The sequence below is a fragment of the Onychomys torridus genome, chromosome 1, assembly GCF_903995425.1.
Source record: "Onychomys torridus chromosome 1, mOncTor1.1, whole genome shotgun sequence".
NCBI classification, from domain to species: Eukaryota; Metazoa; Chordata; class Mammalia; order Rodentia; family Cricetidae; genus Onychomys; species Onychomys torridus.
In genome coordinates, this window is record NC_050443.1 from 33,995,597 (window position 1) to 34,010,785 (window position 15,189).

The following is a 15,189-nucleotide window of genomic DNA, read 5'->3' on the forward strand; positions in this document are numbered from 1 at the left end:
TTTGTCTTCATGACTACATCACCCCACCTCAGCCCCACCTCCACATACAACCACATGGGAAGTTAAGTTTCTGCCTCTGGATTTGGTGACTGCAGGGATACATGTGTTCACACAGAAGTCCTTTCATTGAGCAGCATCTCTCCTTACTGTTTCTTAAGGACCAGTTCTGGTCTCCAGGGCTGTAAAGAATAGTCAAATCTAGGGTGTTGGAATGAATTTAGGATACTAGTGGATTCTAACAATGGAGTAAAATATAGACTGTACTGATAATAAGTAGGAAATTCAACTATAAGCCCAGCAGTGGAGAAGAGGGGGCTGGACTCTCCAGGAGAACACTGCATCTTCCTGGTGATGTCGTCAGTGTGGACTGAAACTGGAGAAGGCTTGGTGAGGGTGGGGCCAGGCTCTCTCTCCTCTGCAGCACCTAGGTTTTATCTTATAGGAGCATGCAAACTGAGGATGCATTCAAGATGAACCCTAGTTGCTATGGAGGGGTTATCAGCCCGTACCATGGCCACATGATCAGGACTGCAGCCCTGGTGAGGGGTAGATGGGAGTCCTGGGCTTCTGATGTGGTACCCTGGGAAGAAAAGGGTATACCTTTTTTCAGTTCTGTTCCAGTTTGGGATGGAGCACGTGAAACTAATCACAAGAAGTCACAGACAAACCCAAGTTGTGGAACATTCTGTTAAGAAAAATAAATAGATATTAAAACAAAACTGGCCTGTGTTTCCCCAAAGCATCAACACCTTTACAGACAAAGTGGGAGCCGATGCCAGGAAGAAGGAGACTAAGGAGGTGCAACAATGAAGTGGGCTGTGTGGTCTCGGCCTGCAGGCCCTGAAGGGGGATAAAGTGCCCTCTCAGACATTTTTCAGTCCGTTGACAAAATTGGAGTACTGGCATTGTATCAACGCTAAATTTTCCGAGTTTTGTAATTATACCATGGAAGATGATATCCATGTTCGTTGGAAATCCATACCAAAGTACAAGGGGCTCCAGATGTGATCTGCGTTGCTTACTCTAAAATGATTCAAGCCAGGTGTGTCGGGATGCCTCTGGAGTCCCAGCTGCATGATGGGCTAAGGTGTGGACACTGGCTGAGCCCAGGAGTTCAAGACCACCTAAGCAACATAATGAGAGTCTGTCCAAAGAAATGATAATAAAGTAAGATTTCTTTTTAAAAACATGTTCCTGTATAGAGAAAACAAGGCTAGGAGGAGGGAGAGAAAACGGACCTCAACTTAGGTAGCGGGAGGGTGGTGACAAGAAGCAGGCGGGAGTGCTGGGCAGTGGTGGTGTACATCCCAGCACTCCAGAGGCAGGGTCGGGTGGGTCTCTGAGTTCGAGGCCAGCCTGGTCTATGGAGTGAGTTCTAGGACAGCCAGGGATACACAGAGACACCCTGTCTCGAAAACCCAAAAGAAGGGAGGGAAGGAAGGAAGGAAGGAAGGAAGGAAGGAAGGAAGGAAGGAAGGAAGGAAGGAAATGAGAAAAGAAGTCAGGCAGTCACAGAGGAGGAGCCCATGAGGAAAGGCTGAGGGTGGGGTCAGCAGGGCAGTATCAGGCAGGAAGCCCAGATAGGGTACCAGGCGTGCTGAGCTTCAGCCTGAGAACCGGTTCATTTCTGAATTGGCATTAGATGTGTGACCTCAAGAGGAACCTTCACACTCTCTGTGTTTCTCAGTCTTTATCTGTCCCAGATACCTGCCCACCTCATGTCTCTGTCTCTCTCTCTGTCTCTCTGTCTCTCTCTCTCTCTCTCTCTCTCTCTCTCTCTGTCTCTCTCTCTCTCTCTCTGTGACACACACACACACACACACACACACACACACACACACACACACATTCTGAATGCTAGGTTACCTTCCGTACAGTAGGTAGGAAGCACTGCTGCTGAAGGCCTGGCCTTTGGGAGCAGAGGGGTGGGTCTCTCTGCTCAGCCTTGCTGGTGTGAGCATCTTGAGTCATGTGCTGCCTCTTCCTTACATGCCATACGCGGGTACTGGGAATGGACAGGAAAGCTCTGTGAGTTGAGCATGGAACAGGGAGGAGGGCAAGTTTGGGTAGGCAGGCTCTGCATGTGAGCTGTCTCTGGCTGTAAATATCCTAGAGGATCACACTAATCCACATTCCTACATGCTCACACTCAGACCCCTGAGGAAAGCTTTGCCATCCCTCTTGAGCCTCACTTGGGTAAGACTTTGCCACTACTGTGGAACTGAGGCATTAGAGCCCTTGATATGGCTGTCTACTCCAGACTTGACTCACTCAGGGCTTCCTCTGCTCCCTCTACCCCAGAAGTTCAGGACAATGTGTGGGACTATACCCCTTCTGTTAATGACCTGATGTGTGACTCTGTGTAAGCCATTCACATCCTTCCCTATTCCTGGGCGGTCAGTAGCCAGGGATGTTCAGAACATCAGTTCACAAGCTGTTAAAATGTACTACTGTGTGCTTTGAAGTGGTATAGAAAAGTTCAGAGTTTGCTGTCACTGTCCTGACTGAAGGTATGCATTGACGCATTCCAATCACTGACTTGTCGCCCTGTATGCAGACAGGTCACTGCATTAGTGGGGTTGAGAATGCCTTGATAATGCTGGGATAGATAATTGCCATAAGATCTTAGCGATGCCAGTTTAATCATGGCTGAGCACTCTGCAGACAAATGTCTGCTTCTTTGATTATCTGATTTGGGGCTCCAACCAAAGACCCCCTGCCCTAAGTTAATGTGTTTGGCTCTGAAGGGCCACCACTGCTGCTTCTAGCACTATAAGTATTTATGACAACCATAGAAATATTTGGGGATTTAAGTCAAGAAGTATTTAAATTATATAAAAATAGAAACTAGGTGGCCCAAGACTTAGCCTTGCTCGTTTAAGAACTTGAGTTTGGATTAGCCATCTGACTTCCGTCTTTGTGTGGACTCTGAGTGCTGAGAAGTAGGCTGCACCCTGTGGGTTTATTTTTACTGTTGTGAATGGCAGTATTAGGTCATAGGAGCTGTGATGTTGGAATTCACAGATGGAATGAGTACATTTATGTGACAGACTGCCAGTGAGAATTAGAGGAATCCTTAAACCAAACTCTTTCATTTCCATTGAACAGGATCCTTCCCACTTCCCAAGTGACTCTTTAGCAATCCCAGCTACCCCTCCTGCTCTGTGATGAGGAGCCAGCAACATGGGTCCTGGTCAAACCAGTGAGGTGGACATTGACTGATCAGGTGCATTTATCAGGACAGTGATTCATAACTCAGGCTGTTGCAAGTGTGCAGTGGAGATACCTTCACCATCGATTGGCCAGGACCACACACTTGTAGGAAAGCTGATGGTCAGCCTTTGCTTGCTCCAATTTCCCGTGTGTGAAGGAACACCATCTGTTCAGAGTATTCGGTTGTTTTCCTAACTTCAGTATGTCCATCTGTATTTACTAACAAAGAGGCAGCTGCCCCAAAACCAGCAGCAAAGCCTTGCTTCCTCGAGATGTTCTGAATACTCACTTCTTCATTCCATTTGACAAATATTTCTTGAATGACTGCTATGCTGGGCACTTCCCGAAGCCCTGAGATTGTTGTAGGAAACAAGGCAGGCAGAAATCTTACATTCTTGTGGCGTTTATAAGACAGCAATCTGTTCTGGATACTTGTATCTTCTCATGAACTAAAGAACAAATGTCATTCCGCTCATTAACCAGCTCCTTCCCTTTCTCTCTTCCCTCCACGAGTGATTGAACCCAGTGCCTGTGTGTGCTAGGCAAGTCCTCTACTGCTGAGCCACGTCTCTGGCCAACTGGGTGCTGTTAATAGTCTTTCCTTGATATTCCTTTGGTCTTAGGGCTTTCTCTGTGTCCTGACATTGAGTAGAGTTGAAAATCCTCAACTACATCTCTGAAGATTGAAATTCCCCTGGTGGGTCACCACCCTGTACATCTAATCATTTTGGCATGCATAAATCAAGCAAATCTGTGTTAACCGGGTTGGCTGGTGCCCCTTGCTTGCTTTCCATCTTTGTGATTCTCTCTCAAGATAGAACATAAGAGAAAATGTCATCATAATCTGAGCTGCTGGAAGGGCTGATATTCTGAAATCTTTGAAAGCTCTGATGCCATTATCCTTTTTAGATGGATTTTAGTCTTTCCTCTCTGTGGAAGTTGTAGCCATTAGAGTCATAATAGTCGGATGAGAAATTTGAGGGAGTGGGGAAGAATTGGATTTGCAGACATTTTTGAGCACTGAGATGATGCAAGATGTAGCCTTGGCATGTCTGCCAGGCTTTCAAAGCCTGGGTTGGGGAGATAAGAAGAGGGAGTGTTCCATGTGAGGTTGTAGGTTCGGGTTAGGCCAGAGCTAAGTGCCGGAGAGCAGAGACCCCAGTACATGCTGCCCTCCAGTGACATACTTAGGGCACAGGGATTATTCCAATATGAAAGTCTAGCTAAGTTTCCGAGCCTACCCCACATGGGATCACCAAGATAAGACTGTATCCTACACAAAGCACCTACTATGTGCCGGGCACTGTGCTGTTTTACCAATATCCTACTATCACATTTTCATTGCTCCTCTTGAAGTAGGTGATATTAGCTTCCATATAGAGAGGAGGAGTACACAGCCTAGAGAGGTTGAGCAACATGGCTGAGGAACACTGGAGCTGATGCAAACAAACAGCACTGCTGGCTCTCTCCTGTTGTTCCCACTGACCCTCTCCACAGATGCCCTGGTTGTATTTTCCTAGGAATTCTGCTTCTACATGGTAAATTGCATTCACCATAGGATGCTGGATCTTTCCTCCTTGTTCATACTTGATTCCTGCTCATTCAATGCACCCCTTTTCTTTTACTTTTCCCAGAAGCAAGGTGCTTGGGCTTCACGCATATGTGATTTGCTGCGTGGTCTTGGTCAAGGTGTTTTGGGGTCTTACCCTCTCCATCTTCTCATTTGCCTCCCCTGCGTGATGTCAGGACAGCCAGAAGCAACACTGGTACTTCTGGACACAGCTGCTCTGAGCAGCTTTCATTAGCTTCTGTCCCCACCTGCTGAGTCAGAAGTGGGCCAATCCCCTCAGAACCACCCTGTCCTGTGGAGAGGCTGAAACACTGCAAATCTGTGTCTTTGTAGCCTCCTAAGCAATCCTAGCTCACTGGTTCCCAGGTCAGACATTGCCACGATGTCCCGTCATGGCAAGATGATCGTCAGTGCAGTTGTCTCTACTTGAAGTGATGATGACCTTGCCCCAGCTGTCCCTGGAGGATGGCAGCTTGATGAATAAGTCTTGAAGCTTGCTTGATGCGGCTCGGCATTTCACACGCAGCCGTGGTCAGACGGACCCCAGTGTGGGCCTTAAGACTTGGTTGGACTCAAGCGTTCTAACAGTCCTGAATGTGTCTCTGTGCTATTTGTTTTGCTAACTTGTGTTTCCTTTTACAGCAAATGACAAGATTGAAGACATCAATGGCTGTCCAAAGAACAGATCGCAAATGGTAAGTGGGTCCATCGGTAATGTTTGTGTAAAGTTAGCAGGCTGGTACTCTAAAAGACCTGACCAGCTTGAAAAACATTCACACCAGAGGCTCTGCTCCATGGGGTTTCTTAGGTTAATTCCCCATCAGCCACCCCCAAGTAGCTGTTCTTTCTGCTTCTGACACATTTGTTAGCATTCTTTAAGAAATGGGTGTGACATCTGTATAGATTGCCAGGCTGCAAACATCCTTTATGTTGAAAATAAATCATACAGAAATGGGCACAAACACATGCATGCTTAGAGCATGGACACTCCTTGACTCAAAGATCTGTGATCATTTCTGCCTGTGTGGGATGCAGAGATTCAGATGGGGTGATGAGATCTTACTGATCAGTGTGGGACATGTGGTCTGGTTTCCTGTGAGGATGAAAGGGATGTGAAGTTGGCACTGTGGTGGTAAGTGAGAAATGAACAGTGGTGTCCAGACTCTGCTCAGCAACCTTGACAAGTGATATCCTCACTAGTGTGATGCATTTAAGCTTTTAAAAGGCAAACACTAATCTGTAGTTAGTTTAGTGTGTTCTCTCCTAATGTTGCCAAGTCTTTGAATTCCTATCGATCACTGGGGAAAAGGGGCCTGTGATGTGGGAGCATTTGCTGCTTCACCCAGAAAACGCATGTTGTCAGAGTCTGGTAGGGAGTCCAAAAACCTGCATGTGGATTCGCTTCCAGAAATCTAAAGAAGGACATAAAATAGTTTTCCATCCCCACCCCACTCCCCACTGCTTGACAGGTGTCACAGATTCCAGAGTGCCTGGCATTTCTCAAGTTCTCTTTAATTTTCTGACAATTTTCTCTTTAATTTCCTGAAGAGTTGGACAGAAGGCAGCCTTTTTAGACAACTTTTTGAAGTACACAAAATTTATTTTTATTATAAAGGGCTGTGTGTGTGCGTGTGTGTGTGTGTGTGTGTGTGTGTGTGTGTGTGTGACACGCGCGTCTCAGAGTGTCATTTTCCAGTTTACTTCTGAAGCACGTTTCTTCTCTTGGGTGAGCCTCTGGAGGCCTTGTCTCTTTTTCTTTGATCCACAGACCAGCCATCCCTCACATAGGAAAACCCCCAGACAGGACTCTGGGAACTGCTCTGACTCTTGGGAAGCCTTGGCTGCTATTTTTACTAGTGCTGCTGCAGCTGTCTAGAGTATTAATAATTGAAAACTTTGCACATGGAAGACTTAATTTTAGTACAAGAATTTTACATCTGTGGGGCTATCTTCATGTAAAGGGGCATCCCTTTCCTCTGGGACAGATATCAATGCGTTTGCCCTAGCCCATTGCTGTGAGTGCAGAGCTGACACTTGAAGGTAGGCAGCTCTTTATTTTATTTGGTACAAATGTATTTTCTGCACAGTTTATTGGAAATGCTGCTTGTTATTAAAGTCTACTTTCAAGCTTATAAAATAGCACCATCTCAGACTCTTCTGTGAAATTTATTTTTATCTGCCAATGTGTTTGTTATAAATATTATCACAACAGCAAGGCAATCCTGTGGTTTCCCCACAACTCAGCTATGTTAGTACTTGGAGGGAGGCAGTGTGGGTTCTTTTTCTTTTTTAGAACAGCAATATAAAAGTCTATAATTGCCTGTGATAATTGGTTGCAGTCTGGGGTGGGGAGGCAGACAGAGTCTCACGGCATACACAGCAGAGAAGGGTTCAGCAAAGATGATGGGAGTCTCGGAAAATGAAGAATGTATATGATAGCCATTCTATTCTGTTGAAAATGAGCATGATAATGATGTGTACAATAAGGATATTGTCCTTTGCAGTGACGTACAGCAGTGATGAGTGCATGAGGCAGAGCTACCAGGTCATGTAGGAAGTAAGATGTTGCTTTGACTGACTGAATAATTACGTGTGTGCATGAATGCCTGTATAGGGTACATGGTGTGTGTGTAAACATTCACGCATAGTTAAAATGTTTGTATACCTGTCAAATGTAGTTTGAGATTATGCCAGCCACCCACCATCTCTAGATTCCTAAAAAGCTAATCTCTCTGTTAGGCATTATTATTGTTGTTGTTGTTGTTGTTGTTGTTGTTGTTGCTATTGGGTGATCAGTGATGACCTTCTGCTGCATCGTTTGGGTAGAGGGAAGATGACACGCAGTGAGATAAGAACTTGCAATGGCTGGTCTGCAGGGAGAGTGAGCGACTCTCTCAAAATATGGAAAAAGGGTATCCGCCAGGAGCCTTTAGGAGGGCAACTGAAGAAAAGCAGCTGTTCCAAGCAGGGGGCTAAAGCTTCAGCTGGGCAGTGAGCTTCGTAGGAAGAACAAACCTGGAAGAGAAGCCACTTTTCCTTCCTCCCAATGCCCCACGCACGGGCTGGCCAGGAGCTCTAGTTTCAGCCCCTGCTGTGAGCCCCACTCTCCTAGAAGCCCCACCCTCTAGAAAAGCATGGAAAAGTGAGAACACTGGAAATGGGCTGGAATTCCAGGGGTAGAGGCACGTAGACAAGAGGGACATGATATTGCATCCTATCAGCTTGTCAGTCAGCCAACTGTCAAGTGTCTCCTGGTGCCAAGCCCCGAGTGAAGCCAGGTGAGGAGCAAGCAGCAAGAAGTGGTCTCTGCCCACAGGACAGTCAGATGAACGGGCAAGAGAACAGTTAGAACACCCTGACTCTACAGCCCATCCCACCCCAGGGCAATCATTTCTGAGGCAGGTATCTGGGAAGGCTGTGAGTCCCTTCTGGCTGCTCTGCAGTGTCTGCCCTCACCCTGCTATGCCCATGATGAAAAGTAGAGCCTGGGAAAGACCAAGGTATGACCAGCCTTGTAAACATGGGAAAGCCTGTGTAGACCTGGGATGAGCCCACTTACTTTTCCACCTCCAGATTGCTGCATCTGGGACAGTTCCAGAGCAAAACTTTCTGAAGGATAAGATCCAAGGCCATCAGCTTGGATGGCAGGCAGTTCAGCCATGGGATCTAGGAACTGCAAACCTGACCAGATGGAAGGAGTCATTGACTGCTTGTGTCAATGTCAACATGTAGTGGTGCTGTTTGGTTATAAGCCCTTCTGTGCTGGGATATTCAGTCCTGGTTGGCTGTGGCTGCCACAGCACTGCCTTTGCAGGTAGAGGCTTGGGTGCCAGGTTGTTGAGTATTATCCCCAGGACTCAGCCTGATGTTCATCCTTTAGCATCTGTGGCCCTTAGTGCCCAGCTCTTCAGAAAGTGAAGCTTGACATCGTTGATAAAGTGAAGGCTTCACTTTTCCAGAGCAAGCCTGACTATTTTTTATGGCGTCTGTTAGCCTATTTCAGTCTGACTTTGAATCTTCTGGGGCCAAATCCTTGGACACAGAGCTCTAGAAACATCATTCCCCACTGCACCCTCCCTCCGTTTCCCCCCATCAAACATATTCCATTGACCCTTAAGTAAGTTTGTGTGTGCGTCAAAGCTGGTTGAAATGTTTTGGCTGTATGATGTTGCCATGGTAACCGAGGGGCATCTCTTTGGCCTTCAAATGATTTGTTCAGCAGAATTAAGTGTTAGTGTGGAAGGAAAACATTGCTTGGAGCTCAGCCAGAGGGTGCTGAGCAGCCACTGGGTCACTCCTTCTCGACTATAACTCAATGTCCCATGAGATCTTGGGGGCGCGGGGGACGGGACTCTGTTCCCTGTGGAGCCTTGGCGGGCAGTGGTTTTCTCTTTTAATCATTATTTTAAGCAACTTGGCTTTCTGTCCTTATGTGGGGGAGGCATGGAGCTGGGTCTTTTAGAAAGGGGACCCACACCTCCCTTTTCCTCCAGCTAGGCCTCCATTCCAACTGCCCGTTGGCCCCTCTGTGGCTCTCTGGGAATCTTCTTGCCTTTTCCCCTGAAATACCTAGACTGAGGACTGCCTGGGTTGCGGGTTGCGAGCCAGGCAAGATTCAGCTCCTTCCTGCTGTTCTGTGGCCCAGAACCAATCATTTAATCTTTGAAGCCCCAAGTTTCCTGTCCAAGGAAGTGGGAATGATATTAGCACATAGCTCATAAAGTTTTTTGTGTGTGAACTAAGGGAGCCATGAAAATACTGATAGTTGATAATAATTAAAATGGTGAAGTACACTAAAGCAGACCATGTTTGCTCCAGGTGCTTTTACAGTCCTGGGTAAACACCCTCAGTTCACCTCCTGGCAGCCAGCCGCTGGGCTTGCTCCCCGCTTCTCCCTGCTTTCTTGGCAGTTTTTATGGTAATGATGCTGATGCCATCATTTTAATGGTCTCTAAGGATGTAGACCTCTTGAGGAATTGGAGGGAAAATGCCAATTCTCTCCTCCTCAAGTGATAGAGACCCAGAATTTTGCATACAGCTTAGCAGATCCCAGAGGTTGACCCATTGCCCTTTGGGGCTCTAGAGACCTCAGGCTAACCCCAAATCCCTTCCGCTTCTTAGACTTTGCCCTGTGGAAAATGCTAATACCCAGGTTGCCAAGACAGAGTCTACACATAAGTACAGACAAAGGGATGGCAAGACTCTGTAGGCTTTTCTCCAAGTTCCATGGGAAGAGCACCCCCACCAAAATTATGGGTAGAATCCCCGTTCACCAGTGATGAAAGCTGAATTGCTGCTACAAGAGGGGTGAGCAGCTTAGAGCAGGCCTACCCTGGCCAACCTTTTCCAAGGCCAGCATCTGGGGAGACACAGGGATGGAGCTGAGGAAGGAGCGAGGTAGCATTAGGCCTCAGGGCCAGGGCAGCAGGTGCCAGCTCTAGTCCTCCTCCCTCTCTTCCCTCTGTGATGCTCTGGTCCTCCTTCCTCTCTTCCCTGTGATGCTCTGGTCCTCCTCCCTCTCTTCCCTGTGATGCTCTGGTCCTCCTCCCTCTCTTCCCTCTGTGATGCTCTGGTCCTCCTCCCTCTCTTCTCTCTGTGATGCTCTGGTCCTCCTCCTCTCTTCCCTGTGATGCTCTGGTCCTCCTCCCTCTCTTCCCTCTGTGATACTCTGGTCCTCCTCCTCTCTTCCCTCTGTGATTGGATTATTACAGTGTATGTCATTTCTGTTACCACCAGGATCAGGACAGCACCTGCCTGGTAGCATTGCGCTTTACAGTTTCCACAAGATGATCTGTGTGCTGGGCATAGGGTACCACTCAGTATAGTTTGTTCTTCAGGTGATGAGTTGTTAAAGAAACACATATCCAGCATAGTATCCAGCCTTATCTATCTATTAATCACACCTGGCCCTGGCCCTTCTTCACAGCATGGCCCCAATAATCCACTTAGTTTAAGCTTTTCACTTCCTTCCCTGGAACATGTGAGAGAGGAAAAACAAAAACAAAAACAAAAACAAAAACAAAAAACTCACAGAGCAAGTATCAGATTTCCCCCACTGGTACCGAGTGCCAGGAGCCCACCTGGTAATGTGCAGGTCTCAACACTGTTGATAGTTACTTTTCTCATTGCTATGACAGATACCTGACAAAGGCAGGTAGGAAGGGGGCTTATCTGGCTTGAAGTTTGAGGGTACAGTCCATTGTGGTGGGGAAGGCATGGAGGCAGGAGCTTAAGGCAGCTGCTCCATGATGTTCCTGAATTCAGGAAGCAGGGAGAGATGAATGCTGGTATGCAGCTCACTGTCTCCTTTTAGCTCACTGTCTCCTTTTTCTTCAGTCTGGGATCCAGCTTATGCAATAGTGCCTCCTGTACTGGGCTGAGTCTTCCAACTCACTTAAACCAATGTAGAAGCTCCCACACAGAGATGCCCTTGTTTCCATGGTGATTCTAGATTCCATCAAGCTGACACTATTAGGGTTCATCACGGCTTTAAGAGGGAGGGATGGTTCTTAATCTATATTTGCATATGGAAACTGAGGATTTTGGGGAACATGTTATTCACCCAGGAGGAGGAAGAGTTGGGGTCTTTGCTGACATGGAGAAGGGACACAGTAAAGAATAGTGTATTCCTCCTCATACATCCTTGTGCTCCATGTGTATTGACCTGGAAGACAGCAGCAGTCAGACTTAGCTAGTCAGAGTTAGCAGGAAGGGAGGGGTCTGAATGTTTCTGGGAAAGGCCTGAGATGACCTGTCACTGGGAACTCATGTGCTGCCATGGGCAGGTGGCTCCTAGTTGAGATGCTTCTGGGCACCATGTCTCTCAGCCTCATTCTCTACAGAGCCTCCTGGGCCAGGAGAGGGACATCTGCAACCAGATCAAATTTCTAGGCACAGTGACCAGGAGCCCTCCAGGCAGCTGCCAGCAAGCCAGCAGCATGCCTTGGGAGTGTCTGAGATCCTCAGGCAGCTGAGTTGCCTCTGCACCAGGCTCCTGGTTCTATTTTTACATGGCCTGAAGGGCACACACATGTTATAGAACCGAGAAGAAATGGGGGAAAGCTCAGAGGCCTCTCAGAGTTTATAGCAAAATACAAAGAAGCCAGGACCAAGAGTGACGCAGCACCCAGAGTTTCCTACCCAGTGGCCATCCCGCCATCCTGGTTGGTTTGAGCTGTTGTATGTTAAAGGTGGTAGCAGTCCATGTCTGTCTCCATACCTTAGGCCTCTCTTTTGTTTTGTTTCATTAAGGTTTGTTTGTATTTATGTGTATATATGTCTGTGTGTGGATTTGTTGATGAGTGAGCCAAGGAGCCCAGAAGTGTCAAATTGCCTAGAGTTGAAGTTACAGGTGGCTGTGAGGCACCTAAGCTGGGTGCCGGGAACTGAATCCGGTCTGATGAAGATGACCGCCAGCTCTCCATCCCTGCTCTGCACACTCAAGAACAGCTAGCCAGCCCTTCAGGCCCAGTTACTGTCCTCGTTAGCCCCGTGCTGGACACCTTAAGGTGCATGAGGAGGGCTGGGTGTGTTCAGGTTTTGTACCTTGATATGTGGTCTCCTAGGGTGACCTGCATGTCCCCTCTGGGCCAGCAAGGCCGTTAATGCTCAGGTCAGTTATTTCCAGAAGAGCTGACATAACTAGGTGTCTGGTGTGTGTGTGTGTGTGTGTGTGTGTGTGTGTGTGTGTGTGTGTGGTGTGTGTGTGTGTGTGTGTGTGTGTGTGTGTGTCTGTGTGGGTCTGTGTGTGTGTGTCTGTATGTGTGTGTCTGTGTGTGTCTGTGTGTGTGTGTGTGTGTGTGTGTGTGTGTGTGTGTGTGGGTCTGTGTGTGTGTGTCTGTGTGTGTGTGTCTGTGTGTGTATGTTCACCAGAGCCATCCTTATAGGAGATCCATATCTCACCTGAGCTGCACAGGCCTCTGCCAGAGAGATGTGACTGACAGACAACAGGTGGTTGGTGCTTGTCTGGTAGACAGACAGACAGAGGAGGAGCTGGCACAGGTGCATTTGTGGTAGAAGGTCTGCAATGTGAGTTACTCCTATTGCATCACCTTCAGCTAGGCAGCAACTGGCACCCTGGGTAGCAGTGTGGAAACTGTTCGCAGGAGTTCAGCAAAGTTTTGCAGTGTTCTAGAAACTTCTTTCCTTCTCTTAATTCTTCCTGGATTGGTGTAGAAGAGGTGCATAGGAAATGGCACTTGTCAGGACATGTATCTCTCATTTTTGGTTTGAGTTCTTTTGCTGTTGTCTTGGGCGGCATGCCGAAGCATCCCGCGGGATGCTACCAGATCTAACACCGAGCTGACAAGGATGACAAGCCACCGTTCTGAGTGCTCCAGATGTGGTGGTTCATGTCAGCCTCCTCACAGCTCGCAGGATGAGGAGTGTATGTTGTTTACTCCATGAAGTTTAGTGAGGAGTCAGGAGCTCTGCAGCTCTGACTGGGGGTCACTATAAAGAGCATGCCCCCCTTCTCTCCCTCCTCAGAGCCATGGTTCCTAGTGTTCTCCGACTACTTACATACAGTTTTGTACAGGAAGCACACCTTGTACACACTGTGTGCTGAACACTGTGCCGTGACACCTCATGTTAGCTGTTTTCCGATATCCTGTGGAGGCAGACATGATTACTTCCAGTTTACAATGAAGGAAACTGAGGCAGACAGCACTTGAGTAGCTTGTCTGAGGTCACCCAGCTCTAATGACTGGCACACCGAGGCTCACATGCCGGAAGCCTGGCGCTAGCAAATCCCTTCATTATTACAAGTCCTTGTATAAGGACAGTGATCAAAGGAAGAGGATTGTGACACAGGGGAGGAAGTGACATTGTCTTATCCCCCCCTTACAGAGGCATAAGCAGAGGCACAGGGTGAGAGATTGTTCCATGGGAAGGAGAGTCAGGGTGAAGAAAGATGAGCATGAGCCCAGATCTGTCTGAGGCAGCTTCTCTCTTGTAAAAGGGGGAGAATGGAAGCTGCCCCTAGGCAGGCTATGAAGGTAGAGGGGGTCAGCATACATGAGATGGAAGTTCCCATTGGATGCCACCCACCCACTCCCTATTGATCTGTGTACCAAAGAGTTTCCTCATGCTCAGAAAATAGGTACCCAGTGAAGCAAGTCTGAGCAAGGACCCCACATCTGTGTGGCATCCTGATCCCCATGACCTGTGCACGTGCTGTTTTGCAAGCTAAGGATTGTAACATGAGATGGTTATTTGGGCAGGCTCATGTGAGCACAAGGATCTTTTAAGGGGCAGGAAATAAAAGAGCCCAATGGATACCATACTGCCAGCTTTGGGAACAGAGGCAGGGGCCATGAGCCATGGAATACAGGGGTACTAGAAATGTAGGGGTACATCCGTCTGTAGAGGCTGCCCAAATGGACATATCTCTGAAGCACAAATGGACAGAACTTGTGAACTTAGCTCTCTGGGGCCAACATGGGATGTCCGACATGTGTAAATTAATGTGTTGTTCAAACCTGTTAAACCTATGGCAATTGCTCAGAGGAGCATCAGGAAGCTAACACACTCTAGGATTCAAGCACGGTGACTTACCAGATCAGAAGGGAAGTTCTTGGCGTTCTTGGCCACAGCTAGCCAGGCTGTTTCCTGTAAGGCTGACTTTTCTGGAAGATACCTCCACTGTTTGCATATATGAGGAAGGAGAGCAAGGAGCGAACCCTCTGAGCAGGTGCAGGTAGGAGGCCTATAGAGCATTTATAGTTCATTTTTGGCACATTCTTCTCCCCAATCCTCTACCCAGCATCACAGGTACCCCAGACTCAGAGCAGCCGTGAAAGGCTGCACCATTTCATCTGAACTCCCAGAGCTGATACTGACAGATACAGTTCTTTTGCAAATGTAAACTTGGTGGGTCATGCTCCCCAACTCACGTGTGTTTGTCTTGTAATTGACATGATGTTTAAGCCGTTTTTTATGAGAGACTGATCATATTTTATGTGTTATTAAATAACGCCAAAGCTCTGTCTTGCAAGTGGCCTGTTTTCCATCTCTTTGCCTTGCTCCTGGCATTGGGCTATCCAGGTTACACGTGTTCAGCTCGTGTTTCTCAGATGGAAGAACTAAACTGTACATGATCTGACCACTTGGAGACTTATCAGGGGCAGAAGCAATGCTGCTTTTCAGATTTTTTAAAAAGTGTAATACTTTAAAATGCTTGAAGACTTTTTCCAAGTTGTTCTAGGCCAAGAAATCCTCCCATTCTGTATCTTCTCTTCCAGTTTCACTTAGTTTTATTTATTTTTTAATGTAATTTTTTGAGATAAGTTTTCAGCAGGTAGCCAGGCTGGTCTGGAACCCACAAGCCACTCTAGCGTCATAGCTGTGCACTGCCATTCCCGGCTCACATCACAGTCATGAAGGTGTTTGAAAAGACGCCAGTGTAG

The 15,189-nt window shown here is 47.5% G+C and overlaps 1 protein-coding gene across 7 annotated transcripts in view; it reads left to right on the forward strand.

Moving 5' to 3' along the window:
* Positions 1-15,189, forward strand: part of Nav2 (neuron navigator 2) — a 349,974-nt gene that overhangs the window by 112,110 nt on the left and 222,675 nt on the right. For all 7 annotated transcript variants that reach the window (XM_036181890.1, XM_036181892.1, XM_036181904.1 and 4 more), the window contains exon 3: positions 5,426-5,478. In XM_036181890.1, the coding sequence (XP_036037783.1) occupies positions 5,426-5,478 (53 nt within the window). The remainder of the gene's footprint in view (positions 1-5,425; positions 5,479-15,189) is intronic.